The following is an 18,160-nucleotide window of genomic DNA, read 5'->3' on the forward strand; positions in this document are numbered from 1 at the left end:
ATAATTTAAAGTATCTTTTTTTTTTTCTATTAGGTTTCTCCAATTATAATTTTATCAAGCTCTGATAGCAAAGCGGCGAACTGAAAGGCCACGTGGGGACCAGCTCCTACGAAGCCCTGGCGCCTTTCACATCACGTGGCACGGCCCTCCATCGCCGCTCCAGTTCAGTGAATGAGAGTACTTCTGGAAAATTCTGGGACAGTTCTTAAGTCAGTATCTTCAGATATTTTTAGGCTGTGAAGGAAAGAGGGAGGAGGGGGAGGGGGAGGGAAGGTGTGAAGAGTTAGGGGAGAGGTGGGGAAGAAGGAAAAGAACAACTCTGTCCTCACTGCTCTGATGTGGGGCGGATGGAGGTGGACCAGCGTCTGAGGGCCAGAGTGACACGGAGCTGGACCTCCAGAAAAAGGGGGGCGGGGCTGGGGAGGGGGTTCAGACCTGGTTCAAAGCTCCCCTCTGAGAACATGACTCCTCTAGGATGTCTCCAGGACTCTCTCTCTCTCTCTCTCTCTCTGGCCTGGGCAACCTAAACTCTTCCGGCCGCAACTTGTACAGGAAATCGGAAGGTGACGGTGACTTGTGTTTTTAAGGACTGGTTTGTAATAAAGGGACACGGCAACTGAAGGGCACTGGGGGTGGGGGTGGGGCACTTGGGTGCCAGTGATCCGAAGCAATTTTGCCAGCTGCGGCATCTTCTAGCACAAATAAACAAACCAGCAGAGAAGAACTGGTACCAACAGTTCCCAGACATTGTTGGAGGTAGCAGTGAGGGCTTGAAAAAAAGGCATTTTGAACTATAATGGAACTTAAGGGTTTGATTTATTGGAATGACAATCACCATCAAAACTTTTGAGAACCTTTCAGTTAAACAAAAACAAAACAAAACACAAAACCCCCACATCCATCTACTCTTCAGGTTTCCGTGGGTGTAGGAGTCTCTGCCCGGTGTTCTACCTGAACCACGGTGACACCAGAGGGAGACTTAATGTGTCGCTGTTCCTGGGTCCCACTTCTTCCTGGGAGTCCTGGGCTAGCAATAGTGTATGTATTACCCAGCAGTCACAACACAGTGTTAGAATGAAAAACAAAAACAAGGCAAAACAGTACTTAAAAATGGTGAAAGGTTCCATTAATGCTTTTGTGGGCCCGACATTCACTGCACACGATGGCGTTCTGATCCCTCTCTCTGTAGTTTACTTCCTACAGCCTGATGGCGTATGGTGACAGCTAGGGCTTGGGTGGTCCTGGACTCTCAGGACTGAGCTTGACATCTTCTAGGACGTTTTACTTGGAAATTCTGATGACATTTTAAAACCGTTCTGCTGTTCTTATTTACAAAAAGGGTTATTATAAAATGTGGATTCTTCTTTTGTCCATTTAAGATATTCATCCTCTCGCTATTTATCCCCCATTCAATTCATAATCCTGTTTAGGTCACTATGATTAGTTGCTATGGAAATTACCTCCTATGGAAATGATGCCAACGTGATTACTGAATATTAGTTTTAATGAATAATATCAATACCAGACATCCACCCTTACTCAAAAAAGGAAATCTAATTAAAAATCTGAAAAGGGATTAATCCTGAAAATTACTATGGTCAACTTTTCTGATGATTTTTTAATCTGTCATCTGCTTTTAAAATAAGTATTAAATAAATTTTAAGACATTAATCAGCTACTTGCCTCCCCGAATTCCAGAGGGCACAATGGAGATTAACATCATACAGCAAGCCGAGCAATGTGGGACATTTCATATCCATTTCTCTCACTAATAAGCGTGTGCCTCACTGATGAGCGGCAGAGTCAACAGGATTTCGGGGCTCATCAAGGAAATGACTCTGAATGGCGGATTACTAATTCCCTTTAAAGACAAAGAATTTAATATTCTAAAACTTATCCCAGGAATTTAAAAGGTCAAGCCTATAAACCATCAAGTTAAACAATAGAGGGGAGCCAGCGAACCGTTAGATGAGAATTCCAGAAAGCTGAAGGGGAAATTTTCTTGGGTGGATTCTGTAATTTGTGGTTTGAATAAAACCTTTGAAACATTCCATTAAGTATTAAAATTCTCACAATGAGAATATGGCTTGTATTTAACACATTCTACATTACTAGACAATCTCTCTCCAAAAGAAACATCAAGGCTTTCTTCTGCCTACTGCTTATTCATGGCCTGCTACTATGTTAGGAATAAATTAACCCTTCCAACAATTAGGATACTGTCTAGAAACTGCTCTTTTGCTCTGTGGGGAAAGAAAAAAAAAATCATTTATATTCTGGAAATGAGAAGTAAAAGAGAAATTCAATTCTCTAGTAAAAGGTGCTTTTCTGTATCTAATAGCTTATTAATGGTTCATGGAAATCACCATGGTCTTTACCTATACAATTATGTAACATTACACACACAATACCTCTGACCTGCTCTTCACAGCTGGGATCTAGACAGCACAGGCTGCCTATACTTGGGCTTGCAGCCATGATCGAGGGTCCAGAATGCCTCTGAGGGATTTCTGCCTTGGAGCCGGCACCGGCTTGCCTTCAAAACTGGTTTTTGTGTCCGTGTGCTCATCACCAGCTGAACTGTTTTTCCTGGCAGGGAGAAGTTTGCGAGGGGCAGCCACCGGTTTCTGGGAGAGACGCGTTGGTGATGACGGTCTGGGGTCTGGAGGCGGTCTGGGGTCTGAAGGCGAGGCTCCAGAGGCGCTGGCCTGGGCCCCGCTGTCCTTGGATTGATCGGTGCCACCCTGCGTCTTCATGCTGAAGGGAAGCTGGTCTGTAGGAGGAAGTGGCGCTCGCCTCTTTTTCCTCTTCCCGTCAGGGGTCGGTTTGCCCTCGGAGGACAACACTTTCTTCTGGATGACCATTTCATGATTGCCATCGAAGACTGCGGCCCACGGGGGTGGTGCGGATTCTTCCTCCTGACCAATGAGGAACTGCCCATTCGTCTCTCCAATTTTCTTTTGTATTAGGTCGGTTAAACTTTCAAGTTTCACAGGTGAATCGATGCCTGCAATAAAACCCAACAGTCATATGTACTTTATCCAAATAAGCTATTATTTTCCAAGTCAATATGCTACCTATCACAACCATCAAAAACTTGGGAGCATGATAAGTAAGAAAAACACTTACTTGTAAAAATAATCCTATCACGAAGGTCCCAAAACAAGGCTATCATGTACTGTACTGTAGATATACAATAAATATCATATATACAACATACACTGCATATGAAAAATATATACGTTCACACATACAGAACACAGATGGACACACATGAGCGCTTCTTGAACTCATTATAAATATTTATCATACAGTAACTTTTCTTAGATGTAAGCCTTTACTTTGCCTACCAGGAAGTTTGCTATATGAACAGGGAGGGAGGTCATGAGTCAAGAGTTTTTCCTACAGACCCCTGAAGTCTCTGCTAAGGGTGAAGGACAAAACCTCCAAGACCAAAGCCCCAGGGCAGGAGTCCGAAGCTCGCACTTTCTGGTGATAAGAATGCTGGGTAAAATTTTCCTTGGGGAAAAAATAAGGAAACTGAGATAAATGTCTGCTGATTGAATTTGTGACATTTTAAAGCCATCACTTGGAATCTATGATTGTAAACACACACACACACACACACACACAACCACACACATCCTTGCAAGTACATTAGGAGTGGAATAGATGGACACTGCTCTCCAGATGAGCTTGTGAGTATCATCCTGGAGGCCACCCCACAGATTAAACACCATTCAAAGTGTAGGAAAGTGAAATAAAAAAAAATTAACAAAGACAAATTTCTTAAATATTAGACCTAACTAGTTATTTTTGACCAGACACGAATGCTTCCATTCATTAATATTTCCCTATCTGTCTGTAATACAAAAACAAATAAACAAAAAACAAAAACAAAGCCAGTAAACAATGACTGAACATGATCACGTCTTAGACTTTACTTTTACATTTTCTGAATCTCATAAGCTCAGTACTTTCTTCTTTTCAGCCTGGCGTTTTCTGTTTGATCGTGAGCATTTGAACTATGAAAAATACGCATTCATTAATTTCATATTAATTCATCTATTAAACATGAGCTCCTCAGTCTATAATCACAGTCAGTCCTTTTTTTTTTTTATTCAATTTGATTGTGCCCTGAAAATTTTAGCATTTTAATGTCAATAGAATGAGCGGCTGGGGTGTGGACAATGCTGGTTTTATCATCCTGCAGCTCGGAGGAGGCAAGCTCCACTTACTCATATCGTAGTACACGGAGGTCGCCTCCCTTGTTAGAAACAAAGGTGGTTTCCGTGGTGACATAATCTCAATTTTCATAAGTTCTTCACAACAATGCTTCCATTGGCCTACAAGAGAAAGAAAGGAGCAGGCTAGTTTGAAATATAAATGTGAAGCTATGTATTTCATTTTCCGCCAATATCAACAGTGTGTGTGTGTGTGTGTGTGTGTGTGTGTGTGTGTGTGTGTGTGTGTTGAAAATGTATCAATAAACCCTAGCTTTCCAGAAGCATGCATAAAAACCTGGTAGAATCTACAGTTTCCAAAGCTGACTCTTCATGAGCGATTCATTTAAAAAACAAAACAAAACAAACAAACCAAAAAACCCACAGTTCTGGGTAGACACTAAGATCTCCAGGCTACCAGCCAGGACACTACCACACAAACCCACTGGCAATCATATTAACCTTTGAATTCACTGTGCAAGTGTGCACAGCTTCTGTTCTACACTTTAGATGAAAACATCCAGTGTTCAAGACGTGGGAGATAAAACCCCATTGAAATCCAGCTGTCATCGGATGGAAGAAGAAATACAGAATTCAAGTCCTCATAAATCTTTAACTTGAAAATTTTAATTAAGAAGTAAGAATTATTTAATAGCGCAACTATTAAATTAAAATTTCAAAGTGTGGGCATCAACAATGTTTATTTTCATTGTTTCACTATTTAAGCCTTAAGGTTTTCAGACTTTTCTGTGGATTAAAAAAAAAAAAAAAAGATTGGTATTTGCTGACTTGCATTCCTGCATAGCATGTGACCATCCAGTGACATCATAGAAGTCACGGGGTTCACAACCCTATATCTCACATCACTAGAAAGGGAGGGACACACACCAGATGCCTTCTAAGGTTGACTTCTATCTTTTTCCTTTTTTTTTTTTTGAATAATTTCAATGTGTATATTCTATCTGTCCAACGTGGTAGCTTTCCATGGCTGAAAATTTCAAAGACACTTCATGTTCACTTAATTACATATTCATTTTGTTGTCACGGCACATGGTGATAAACGCCTACATTTTGAATCCATTACCGTAACTAGTTAAGACACATCAAAAACACATCGGGGTGTTTTATGAGGATACTGACTGCCACACAGCAAACCAACAGGAAACGGACCCCGCAGGACACAGCTGCAAAGGTTCCTCCCCGGGATCTGAAGGAGAAGCTGGAGCTGACCTCTTACACACCCCCTTCCTTTTTCAATAAATGCAAAAGCCTTTTTTTTTCCACCTCTGTGGCAGTGAGGAAACGTCATATATGATGAAAAATGATGACTCATTGAAAAGGGGCCAGCATTTCTCTTTCACGCTCTTAGGCGTACCACAATGTGAAGTGGTGACTTCCGCCCGGGGACGTGGAGATGAAGTAATTCATAGCAGCTCTAGAAACGGAATGCTAACCATGCTGCAGATGTGACCTTAACCCTGTCCCATCCCACATGCTCCTGGTGTCAGAGGTGGTTTTATGCCGGAAGCATTCTGCACTGACTAAGTCTGGATATATAGAAATACATGATAGCCGATTTGTCAACACAAGGTAAATATCAGGAAGGATATACTGTGTTCACATAATCTGCTCTAGATAGGAGGTGTTTCCCACAATGCTGTGTTACCTTATTACACATATTTAGTGTGTGTGTGCGTGCGCGTGCGTGCGCGCGCGGCGTGCCCACAAACACGTGCACGTAAGCACATATGTGCTGTGGCACCTGTGATGGTCAGAGGACAATCTGTAGGAGTTGGTCTCTGCATCCACCACAGGGATCCTAGGAACGGAACTGAGGTTGTTAGACTTGCTGCCTCCACCACACTACTACTCACTGTTCAGGGCCGTGGAGCACCGAGCCATGTTCACACTCATTGCCTGTCCTTGCCTCCTTTTCCCAACCTCCACCCTGACACCTGCTGAAAGGCACATCAGAGCAGGCCTGGGTACCGCCAGGTGACAGAAGGTGCCGCCTCTTTACAGTGGTCCAGAAATCACCCCATTGCTTGCAAACAACTCCATGGCACAAATCTGTAGCATTCTGTAGACAGGAAATCCTGGCTGACTCTAACAGGAGGCTTAAATGGATCAGAGTAGCTGTCTTCAACAGTCTCCATTTTCAAAATTAAAATCACAGATCACACGTAGACTGCTCGGTTTATCACTAAGGCCAAGAATCTACCTGTAAGCAAGGCTCCCATGAATGAAGAGTGAAACCCGAGACTCTCGCGTATTTTATGCACAGCGCTGGACTGTGCTACTGAGATGGAAAAGGACATTCATGGGGCTAACACTCGTCTCTGGATGAAGCACAAGATGTCATCACAACAGATATGCACTTAGCAGAAGGTGACCAAAAATGAGACTCTTTTGAACACTATGATCTCAGGATGGATGATCGTTCTCTGGAAAAGATTTGTGATACATAACCAAGGTTTCCAGGAGGAAAAACATCCCCTGTACAAATTCTTTATTTTAATCTTTGGACCTCTGTGCGTCCAGCTTCCCAAGCCTCGTGAATACACGACTAGAAAACATAAATATCTACTTACTAAGATCCAAGAAATGCTGCCGGAAGGCACTCATCCACTCTTGAAGGTCCTCTAGGCTGTCAGCCGCAAAGATGTGAGTCACTGCTTGCCCAGCAACAGTGTTGACGACAGAGAAATGATGTATTTTCTTTGAATCCTTTTCCATGGCCTGAATTCTGGTTTCCTAAAAATTAAGATAAAATTGGTGGTTCATAAGAGACTATTTCTGAAATGGCCAAATGTTTTATTGCTTAGCTACCACATTTATGCAAAGTGTATAATATTACGGCTGCTAGTTTGGAATTTAAAATATGTCATTTGAAGAATTTTCAGTATTCAATCTCAAATCTAGAATGTCTTCAAGAGAGCTTTTTCTCTTTGGGTACACTGTACACATACATGTATATGATACATTCTATGTTTTTAGAATATAACTTCCATTAGGATCTCAGATTCCTGCCTTTTATATCCATTTTAAAATTGCTATAAAGCCATTTTTATTTGCCATGGCTTTAATGTAGATTAAAGTATCAATTACATTTCCAACAGTCACGTCTGTTTCTTCCCTATTCTCATAGTCATACATATTACAGTGTTATCAGTCAAAGTAGAAAAATGGAGCAATTTTTACAAATAACAACAACAGGTTTTCTTCACTTCACACATGACATTCACTGGTAATGCTTACAGCTCGAGATCCATGAGGTTTATGGACATTCCCATGTTCAAGTTATTTCTTTAATGCTGAATACAACATTCTACCACAAGGGCAATGGTCTCGTTCCTGCTGGAAATCTGTCTTTTTCTGAGTGGTATCGGGTAGGACCTTGCTATGAGATTCACGGTGTAGAAGATTTGGGGGACTGTCCCCAAGTCCCACACAGGCAAGTAGTAACAGCAACCCTATGTGGCTTAGAGTGCAGAATACTGGGGGAAGGCAGTCTGGGACAAAAGATTCATTTTCCATCATCTGAGGGCAGCACTGTCCAGTAGAAACATGATGGAAGCCAGGGGCAATTTAGAAATTTTTTACAAACACATTTAAAGAGTAAAAGTGGGCAAAGTTAATTTTAGTGGCATATTTGATATATAAAAATAGATACTTTCTATTATTTTTTCATTTTCATTCTTCAAAATTCAGTTTGTAGTTTATGTTTAAGAACACAACTCAATTCTAGCTGTCTCACTTAAGTACCCAACAGCTCCTGATGGCTCCTGTGAATACAGTCCTGTCTAGAGGGAGGCAGTGAAGCCTGCTGCAATGTGTGCAGAATGTTTGGACTGGCCTATAGCCATAAACACCAATTAGGAGTGGGGAGAAAAACAACAACAACAACAACAAACCCAAAAAACACTTGCACACACCTGCAGTGACCATGACGTGAGATCAGAGAAGTAATGGGGTTGGAAGAAAACTTAATTCCCTGAAGAATGGGTGAAGCCTGGCAGCTGAACACCATCTGCACCATACAGGGAATTCATTTCTAGAGGACTGAATTCTTCTAGAATCCCCTGGGAATATGTATGCTGCAGAAAACATCCGTGTGTCTTTGAACTTTTAGAATATTACAAAACACAAGGACTAGCAGCCATCTTGGGATGGGTCTGCCTGGTGGTCACTGGGAAATCAGGGAGCGCAGATGGTCACTAGATTGTAGTGGGACATAGGGTCAACACAATGATTTTAAAGTGACAAGGTCTTTGTATATTCCCATCTCTAAGTAATAAACTGTGTGAATTATCTCATGCATTGCAGGATATTTGATCAAACTGTGTGAAGATGTGTCTCAGTCCTTCTTCACCTGCCTAAGGCACCTTCTGATTGGTTTAATAAAGAGCTGAACAGCCAATAGCTAGGCAGGAGAGGATAGGCAGGACTTAGGGGTAGAGATAGGAACTCTGGGAAGAATCTGAGGTGGGGGATTAGCCAGCCAGACACTGAGGAAGTAGGACATACGGGACTGAGGAGAGGTAATGAGCCACGTGGCAAAATGTAGATTAATATAAATGGTTAGTTAAAGTTTTAAGAGCTAGTTGGGAACAAACCTAAGCTAAAGCCAAGCTTTCATACTTAATTCAGTCCAAAGAAAGACCCATTACAATCTCAGTTAAGTAATCATTTATACAACAACATAATGTTAAAATACTGTCTATTAAAGGAATCTTTTAAAGCCATAACCACAAACCAACCAACCAACCAACCATCAACCCTGTTTCCAAAAACAAAACAAAACAAAACAAAACAAGCATGAGATCAGGGAAGAAGCATAAATGAGGTGCCATATAGCATCTCTGAATGCTTGGGACAGGGTTGAAGAACCAGGAAACAGGAATGAGTCATTTACTAAAATTATACAAGACCCAAAAGAAGCTTTCATTGATTTTTTTTAAAATAAAGATTGACTTCAGCTGTAACTAAAATGATATCAGATCCAGAAGTTAGACAAATACTAACTGAATCTTTAGCTTTTGAAAAAATGCTAATTCAAAATGTAAAGGGTGGTTAGGCTTTAAAGGCAAGATCAGCACCAATAGATAAATGGATTCTAAATGCAGCCAACATTGGATCTCATATTTATGATGAAACTTGGATGGGAGAAGTGATTTCTAAAAATTTTAAGAAAAAAATCAAAAGGTTAGATGTTTTAATTGTGATAAACCAGGTCATCTGAAAAGGGATTGTAAGCAAGGTGTTCCTAGGAACAATGCTTTTTCTAGAGATAACCCAAACAGAATGTGTGATAAAGGCCAGCACTGGACTAATGAAGGCAGATTAACATGGAACAGGCAAGGGAACCCTTTGGTACCATGAAACATCTTAGAGGACCTCTCTCAGGCTTCCATATCAAATTTGGGCCAATCATTCCCTGACAGCATTGGGGAAACTCCTCCACAGAGCTATTAAAAGACTTAATGCCTGTTGTGAAAAATCATACTGCTCTAGATGATAGAACAGCTTTAGTAGATTAAATTTTTCTTTTTTTTTCAGGAGAGACCATAAAACAAGTATTTTTGGCATATAAATGATCAAAGACCAAAGCTAAAAATACAAATGAATTGCACTGTGATTGAAGGTTTACTAGACACAGGCATGGATGTAACATTAATTTCAGCAAAATGGTGGCATCCAGATTGGCCTCTTCAGGAGGTAAATATTCCGCTCCTAGGGAATGGAACTTTACCTCAGGTAAAACAAAGTGCAAAATGGGGTGAGTGTTTAGGGCCAGAAGGACAGATGCGAAAATTAAAACCGTATGTGGTTAACATAGCAATGAATTTATAGAGATGTGATTTGTTGCAGCAATGGAAAACACAGATTAACACTCCTCCAATCTTAGAAACAAACCAGAAACTAAGGTATGCTTCTGAGAAAGATATTAGAAGGTATTATAAAGAACAGTTACTGAATGTTCAAGTTGTATAAGGACAAGGCACAACAGCTGCTCATCTTTCAAAGGCAACAACAGTCCTACTTTTAGAGTGGCTAACTGACAAACCTGTCTGGGTGGAACAATGGCCTTTGCCATCAGAAAAATTACAGGCATTAAACAGCTGGTGCAGGAGCAGCTAAATGATCAACATCTTGAAGAATCGACCAGTCCTTGGAATTCTTCTATATTTGTCATTAAAAAGAAATCTGGAAAATTGGGAATGCTAATAGATTAGAACCATAAATAAGGTGATCCAGCCAATGGGCTCCCTATAGCCTGGAATTCTCTTGCCTTCTTTATTTATCCTTTAGTTATAGGTAACTAAAGGATGGTATATTATAGTGATTGATTTAACAGACTGCCTTTTAAACTATACCTTGACAAGAACAGGATAGAGAAAAATTTGCCTTCACAGTACCTACTTATAATAATTCCCAGCCTATTAAAAGATATCAGTCGAAAATTCTTCTACAAGGGATGTTAAACAGACCTACTGTGTGTTAATATTTTGTACAACAACCATTGGAAATAATTCGTAAACAGTTTCCTCAAGCTATAATTTATCATTATATGGATGATATCTTACAAGCTGACTCAGACTCAGATATCTTAGAAAAAAATGTTTGAAGAGGTAAAGAAATTTTTGCCTTGTTGGGGATTACAAATTGCTCCTGAAAAAATACAAAGAGGAGATTATATTAATTACCTAGGATATAAAATACATGTATAAAAAAATTCAACAACAGAAAGCACAATTCGGGAGAGATGAATCATGAACTCTTAGTGATTTTCAAAAACTGCTGGGAGATATTAACTGGCTACAGACCACAGTTGGGTTGACAACTCAAGAACTAAATAATTTATTTCAAACCTTACAAGGTGACAAGGACTTAAATAGTTCAAGAAAATTATCAGCTGAGGCTGAAAGAGAATTGGCTTTGGTAGAAGAGAAATTACAGGAACACATGTCACTTGGATCCAGAACTGGATTGTATCCTGGTCATACTACCTTCTACACATTCTCCTTCAGGAATTCTTATGCAGAGAAGATAATATCTTAGAATGGATATTTTTACCACACAAACCGATTGAAAAATTAAATACCTATGTAGAAAAGGTTTCCGAATTAATTCTGAAAGAAAAATTGAGACTTTGTCAATTATCAGAAATGGACCCAACAAAAATTGTAGTACCTTTTACTAATCCTGAAATTGCTTCATTATGGGTATAAAATGAACATTGGCAGAGTTTGAAGTAATTTCTTTGGAGAGATTAGCAACAAATATCCCAAAAGCAAGTGACTTCAGTTTATAAAAAGGACTAATTGGATTCTTCCCCACATTGTACAAGGAACACATATTTCTAGAGCTCCTATATGCTATACTGATGCAAATAAATCAGGAAAGGCAAGTTATAAGTCAGGAAAAGTAAGTAAAGTGGCTCAAAGCCCTCATGATTCTCTTCAAAAATCAGAATTATATGCTATTCTCATGGTATTATTAGATTTTTCAGAACCTCTTAATATAGTTACTGACTCAATATGCAGAAAGAGTTGTTTTACATACTGAAACCACTGAACTTATTCCAGATGATTCAGAATTAACTTTGTTATTTATTCAATTGCAATTAAAAATAGAAATCATCCCTTGTATACAACACATATCAGGTCCCATATGGGTCTACCAGGCCCTATCTAGCACAAGCTAATGATGAAATTGATCAGCTATTGGTAGGAAATGTGCTAGAAGCCCCCAAATTTCATAAGAAACACTAAGATAATAGCAAAGGTTTGAAAAAAAGATTTTTTCTATCACTTCGCAACAAGCCAAGGAAATTATAAGGAAATGTCCTACTTGTTCTTTGTATAGTCAAACTCCGCTACTGGCAAGAAGAAGTAACCCAAAGGGTACTCAAAGAAATGAAATTCGGCAAATGGATGTGTTTCATTCTGCAGAGTTTGGAAAATTAAAAATTAAAGTATGTGCACCATAGATGCATATTCAGAACTTCAGTGGGCCACTGCTTTGAGTTCTGGAAAGGCTGACTAAACAGAATGGTTCCAAGGGGCTCGATTACACGAGTCTGTATTGATTGTCTTGAAAAATTTAAAACTAAATTATGTTGTAAAAATTCTCTTAGTGCCACAGGCAACATTTCATTCCTTCCTCGCAATACGTCATAAAGACAAGTGAGGTCTGAAAAATGCCAGGTCTCAAGTCAGGTTGATTGGGGATGAGGACAGTGGTGTTTAAACCCAACACTGGCATCCACAGAGGTCTGGTGATGAGGCAAGCACACATCCACAGGCATAAATGGGGCATCTAAACCGGGTGAAGCACAGTCAATGATTAAGCCAAGCATCAGGCATGGCCAATACCAGTCTGAAATAGTTACTTTCAATTTTTGTCAACAGCGTCAGATATAAACACCTTAAGGTAAAGGCTACTAAATAAACAGTTGTTTTTGGCTAGATTTAATAAAGGACACATAAGTAGCTGAAAGGGTTCAGATATTAAAGTGACTAGCACAAACAGGAAAACATGCCATGCAATCTGTGGTAACTGGGCTCTCTAAAGCTCTTGATAAACACAATAGTTAAAAGCATCTTCAAGACAATTCAATATAACCTATCACACCAAGTAGAGTTATTGATTGGTTCAGCATAGATACATTATTGAAATGACGGATGTATAGTATTTAAATCAAAACAGACTGCTGATCTCAAAGGCTCCTGTTTCTTTCCCACCCCACCAGCCACGGATAAAGCCTCAGCTAATCAAGCACTTTCCACAGTGTACAGGGGACTGTTGCTGTGTACTCGTCATTGAGTGTCTTGCTCCACAACATTCAGAGCGAAGTTTCTGAAGTCGAAGCAATCACTTTGAAGTAAATCACCCTTTCAAATTTGGATTGAAAGGGGGTGGGGAATAGCTTTTAGGCTTTTCTTCCCTTAATGTGACTGCTTCCACAGATGGCTCCCTATGAAAATTAATGAACCGACTTGGCCTTACAGGAAATGCTATTTAGAAGGACAAGAATTACAGTCAGAGAGCAGACCCTGCAAGCCAAGCGGAGAACTGGAATGGACGTGCCGCAGCGGCCACAAAACTTGGCTGCTCACGTCACCTTTAGAGCGGCCTTAAACAAAACTGTTTTTTGAACATCATGAGAAAAGGTAATCAAAAGAAATCTACTATGTCTTTTAAAGCCAAGTAAATAGACAGATACAAAAATGTACGAGTTTATCACATAATGAGAGAGAATGAGGCAGGGGCTGGAGAAAACCGTCCATATAAACCACAACACAGTCCCCGGGCCAGCATGGTTCCAGTGAGGCAGTTGCTCCTTGTCTGGGAAAGAAAGCCAACCGAGATACAGTCCTGCATTGAAAACACGAGCTCAGCAGTCATTGTAGACAACACCGGGTAAGTTTAAAGATGGACTCTATGTTGGACCACACTGCCACATTTCCCAGCTAGCTACAACACCAGCATGGTTACACAGGCATGCAAGAGGAGTCTTAGAAGTCGCCTGTTCTGCAGGGAGGGAGAAGTGTCCGCCTTGTGTTTAAACACGTCAGCCAAGGTATGACGCCAGTGAGGAGACAGCACAAACGCCATGGTTCTGTCAAATCTGTGCTCCGGGCGCGAGGCTGGTCACGCTAATGTTTCTTCCAACTTCTCTGCGCATCTGAATCGCTTTCTGAATTGAGAAAAACTGCATAAACCATGACATAACTATCATGTTTTAGGGAGTGGCAATGTGCCTGGGACAGCAGGACAGGTCTGAACACCAGAGACCCTGACTCTGAGTGGGAAGTTTTGAGGTGAATGGGAGGGCTCAAGAGAGGGAGGGGAAGGGCTGCAGAGGGAAGCGCCCCCCGAGAACACTTCTGAGACTGACGTTCCAGTGGGAACGTACTGAAATGGCTGATATCTAGGACTTAAAACAGACTGCTGACCTCAAAGACTTAAACCTCTTTCCCACCCTAGGGGTAACGGGTAAAGCTTTGGTTAATAAAGCGCTTTCCAGCGTGTAGAGGTTGTCAAATGTCACCTGTGTCTCCTCCAGGTCTAAGGGCAAACCTACATAAATTCTTGGGTAAATAATGTCCCCAAGAACGTACAATGGCGAGCTGTGCAGAAGCAGGGACCTTGCCAGGCTTGAAGATTCCTGGCACCCGGGTCACTTGTTACTGGTGGACGACGGCATCGTCAGCCACCTGGGCTATCTGACCCATCAGCTGGGAAGAGGGGCGCTCTGTCGGGAGGCGGAGCCTGCCGCCGCTCTTCCCGAATGACATCTTCACCCTCAGACAGGAAGTGTAGACGCAATGACTGTGCGGACCTGCGTTTCCGCACAAAGCCCTCCCGAATTCAGATGGGAAAGACCGGGCACAGGCTCGCACTTTCGCCTGCTGCTTCCAGCTTGGATTCCTTCTGTCCCATGTCACTTTGAAATCCCATTCAGAAAGGGTATGGGGACGGGAAAAGTCTAGTTCTGCCTTTCAAACCTATTGAGCAGTGTTGTCTACCAAGAAATAAGATAAATAAATAAACCCAGCTCATGGATTTCATTTTTTTTTCTACCTTCTCAGAAAAGAGTAAGTCGCCTAATATTCCTTACTAGTTCGGCAAGTTCAACACAAGGGTGATGTCCACTTCTTTGTCTGTCAAACAGAAAGAGTACATCCGCAAGAGGAGGTAGCCGGCCCTGCCAGAGTGCTAAGGTGAGCTGACCCAAAACCCTTTCTTGAATAAAGCCAGTGAGTTTTAAAATGTCATTTGCAGGGGCAGGGGGATGGGCCAGCATCAGGAGGGTGCCTACCACACAACCATGAGTGTAAGAGCCCAACCCACTTCACAGCTGGGTGTCCCCTAAATGCCTGGAACTCTAGCCCCAAAGGATCAGGTGCCTTCTAGATACCATGACTGCACAGGGGTATACTCTTCTGTGAGCGCGCGCGCGTGCACACACACACACAGTAAATAAAATCTAAAATCTACCATTTGTTTAGACTACATTTTATCTTAGTTTATGACTCCACATTCTATGGTACAAAACAAAAGGAAATTTTGGCAGAATTCCATTTTTACCACACAGCTATTGAATGCAAACCAACTTAAACACATAATCATAGGCAGTATATCTCTAGTCGAAATTACTTAATCTGAATGTAACAAACCAATTAGTCGCATACACCTCCCTCCCAAATATGACCTGGACCTAACAACACGCCAGTGTCACCAAAGAAAAACGAAGGCAGAATAGGACATAATTAGATAAAGGACTCTGGTGCCCAGGGATCTTGGATCAAAGAAATAAATCAATGAAAATTAGATGTGTTGGGTACACTGGGCAACCTGCTCTGTCTATAGAAATACAGTGTCAGAAGTAAACTTCCTGTAAGAGACATTGTTATGGTTATACACAAAAGTACCCTCGATGTTAGGAGAAAGACACTGTTTGAGACTGATCTTCAAATGATGCAGAAAACAAAACAATCCATAGGAGAAAGTCCATTAACAATAGCAGGGAACCCGAAGTGTAGAGGGGAGCGAGTCCTGGCTGGTCCGCGGTACAGGTGGTTAGCATTCTGTTTCAACCTTTTGTGAACCGTTCAAAGTACTAAGAGCCCGAGGAGAACACCACAAGAACAAAACACAAAGTTGGCAAATAATGAAAACGCATGTGAATTTTTCATTAATAAAATTATATATGCCATAAACCCAACTTTCTAAACCAAGAAATTCATTATGTTTTAATATCGAGGAATTACTTATTTATATTTTCTGAAGAATAACCCTAAACTTTACTTTTTAAGTTAAAACTTTATTATGGAGAACTTGCAAATAAAAAACATTAAATTAAGTGGACTTAACTATGTGATAAAAAGTGCTGCTACAGAATTTCCTTTGGGTAAAAAGCAAAAATTTCCCAAAATGGGATACACAAGAATACTTCTGGAAAAGATAACAGAACTAAAGTCTACACAGATCAGAAAAAAAAATGGTTCCCATGCTTTCAAGAATATGACTATTATGTGAAATCACAGGAGACTTTGATCCTCTTTAGAGCAGAACACGCACAGCTGAGGGATGGGATAGTTCCCAGTCAATCACACAGTCCAGCTACACCTCTCTACAGGGAAGCATGGAAAATGGATCCAACAATTAGGATTTGGTTCCCGAAACGTCACTGAAAGTATTCTAGGGAAGGGGACAGTCAGGGGCTGGGGGACACACAATAAACACGACACTTGGCAGGAGAGGTGAAGTGAAGGCTGTCATAAAAGACACTTGGTCTATCCTGGGCTCACTTACTTCCCTGCGGAATTTTAGACGAGGAATGTGTAACTGGGTCGCCACACTGCTTTGCTGGTCTGGATAAAGACCCCTGGCGGACTCTCGGGTGGAAAGGTCAAATTACAGCATACACCCTCACATATTCAAAATGCACACTGCCAGTCTTTCCTGCGCTGGCAGAGGTCTGGACAACTGTCCCTTCATCCCATGAGAAACCAGAAATGAGAAGGTCTTTTTTTATGGACTCATTTGAATATTCACTAGAAAGAATGTCGCCATAACCTGGGCTGATGATATACGTTTAAATATCATCTCTGAAATTCATGAAACACGTATCTTCCAAAAAGGACTTTCAAAGTTTATTTTTATTCATTTGTCTCTGTGTGTCTGTCATATGTATGCATGTGCCCCCAGAGGCCAGAAGAGGGTATCAGATTCCCCTGGAGCGGAAGTTTCAGGTGGTTGGTGAGCTGGGTGATGTGGGTGCTGGGAACTGAACTCGGACCCTCTGCAAGGGCAGAAAGCCATCCCAACCAATGAGCCAAGTCTCCAGCTCCCACAAATATCTTATCAATGTGGGGTCATACTCTGGGCTGTAAAAGCGGTCTGCTAGCACACACTTCCTGCTAGCACGCCTCTGGCTAGCATGCACTTCCATCATTATATGTTCTTAGGGACTAGACAGTGTTCCGTCTCATCAATAACCCCTACCACGCAAAGACGGAACATTCAGTTAATAACCTATGCCCACAATCCTTTCCTCCTATTCTCTATGACTTCAAGGGTGTCAAGAACATACACGAACATAAACGTCATGAACTGACGTGCCCTTGGTAACTCAGCATCTCAGCCGTCTGGGGCTATGGCTCAGTGGTGTGGTGCTTACCGCAGAAGATCAGGCCACTCACCTTGTCAATGGAAACCACCAGAGTTGGTTCCACGTTAGCTTCAATTTCTTCTGGTCCATAAAAACAGTGGAGTTTGCCCCCCCTCAGAGCACAGTACAGCCTCCTCCAGCCAACCAGACCGTTGACTGTTTGCTGGAGGAAAAAAAAAAAAAGTCAAGAAACCATCCATCTAAATCACTACCACCTTAACTCTAAACCCAGCTCGGTATTTACACAAGCAGCCGAGGCTTAGAACTTCTCAAATGTGACAGAATTAGCCATTCATTGGCTGCACAGTAAGTCGGAGTACCCCCAAATCCAAGGGCAGGGAAGTCTGGAATTCTCAGAAGCATTAAGCAAAATGAAGGTAATTATTACCACACAATTTTACACACACAAAATCATAAATCAACACAGATTTGGGAAAGCTGGTCTATTAAAATCTAGTGCTTAGAATTACATTGCAATTCATCAAAGGACTCAGGGAAATTATAAAAATAACTCTCTCTACACTGAAAATAATTTCCCTCCACCTCTTTCAGAACACTAGAAAATGTTGACTACCTAGCAAGAATGCAAATTTTTCTTTCCTCCTAATGGAGTCTTTTAGAAAAAAAGCTATTGATTCATTGAAGCCCACAATTAATTATTTACTGAATATAAATAACTATGGCTATAAATAAATCAGGAGTAGGTGGCACAGAGGCAGCTTTGGAAGCCCTGAGGCCCAAACTGTGCCAAACT

General features: G+C 41.2%; 1 protein-coding gene across 1 annotated transcript in view; it reads right to left on the reverse strand.

Moving 5' to 3' along the window:
• Positions 1 to 797: 797 nt before the first annotated feature.
• Positions 798 to 18,160, reverse strand: part of Rtkn2 (rhotekin 2) — a 66,596-nt gene continuing 49,233 nt past the window's right edge. Inside the window, exons 9-12 of the mRNA XM_028877226.2 lie at positions 17,438 to 17,569; positions 6,815 to 6,977; positions 4,239 to 4,346; positions 798 to 3,007 (exon numbers count right to left, since the gene is read on the reverse strand). Of these exons, the coding sequence (XP_028733059.1) occupies positions 2,457 to 3,007; positions 4,239 to 4,346; positions 6,815 to 6,977; positions 17,438 to 17,569 (954 nt within the window). The 3' untranslated portion in view covers positions 798 to 2,456. The remainder of the gene's footprint in view (positions 3,008 to 4,238; positions 4,347 to 6,814; positions 6,978 to 17,437; positions 17,570 to 18,160) is intronic.

This window comes from Peromyscus leucopus, chromosome 16_21, assembly GCF_004664715.2.
Source record: "Peromyscus leucopus breed LL Stock chromosome 16_21, UCI_PerLeu_2.1, whole genome shotgun sequence".
NCBI lineage: Eukaryota > Metazoa > Chordata > Mammalia > Rodentia > Cricetidae > Peromyscus > Peromyscus leucopus.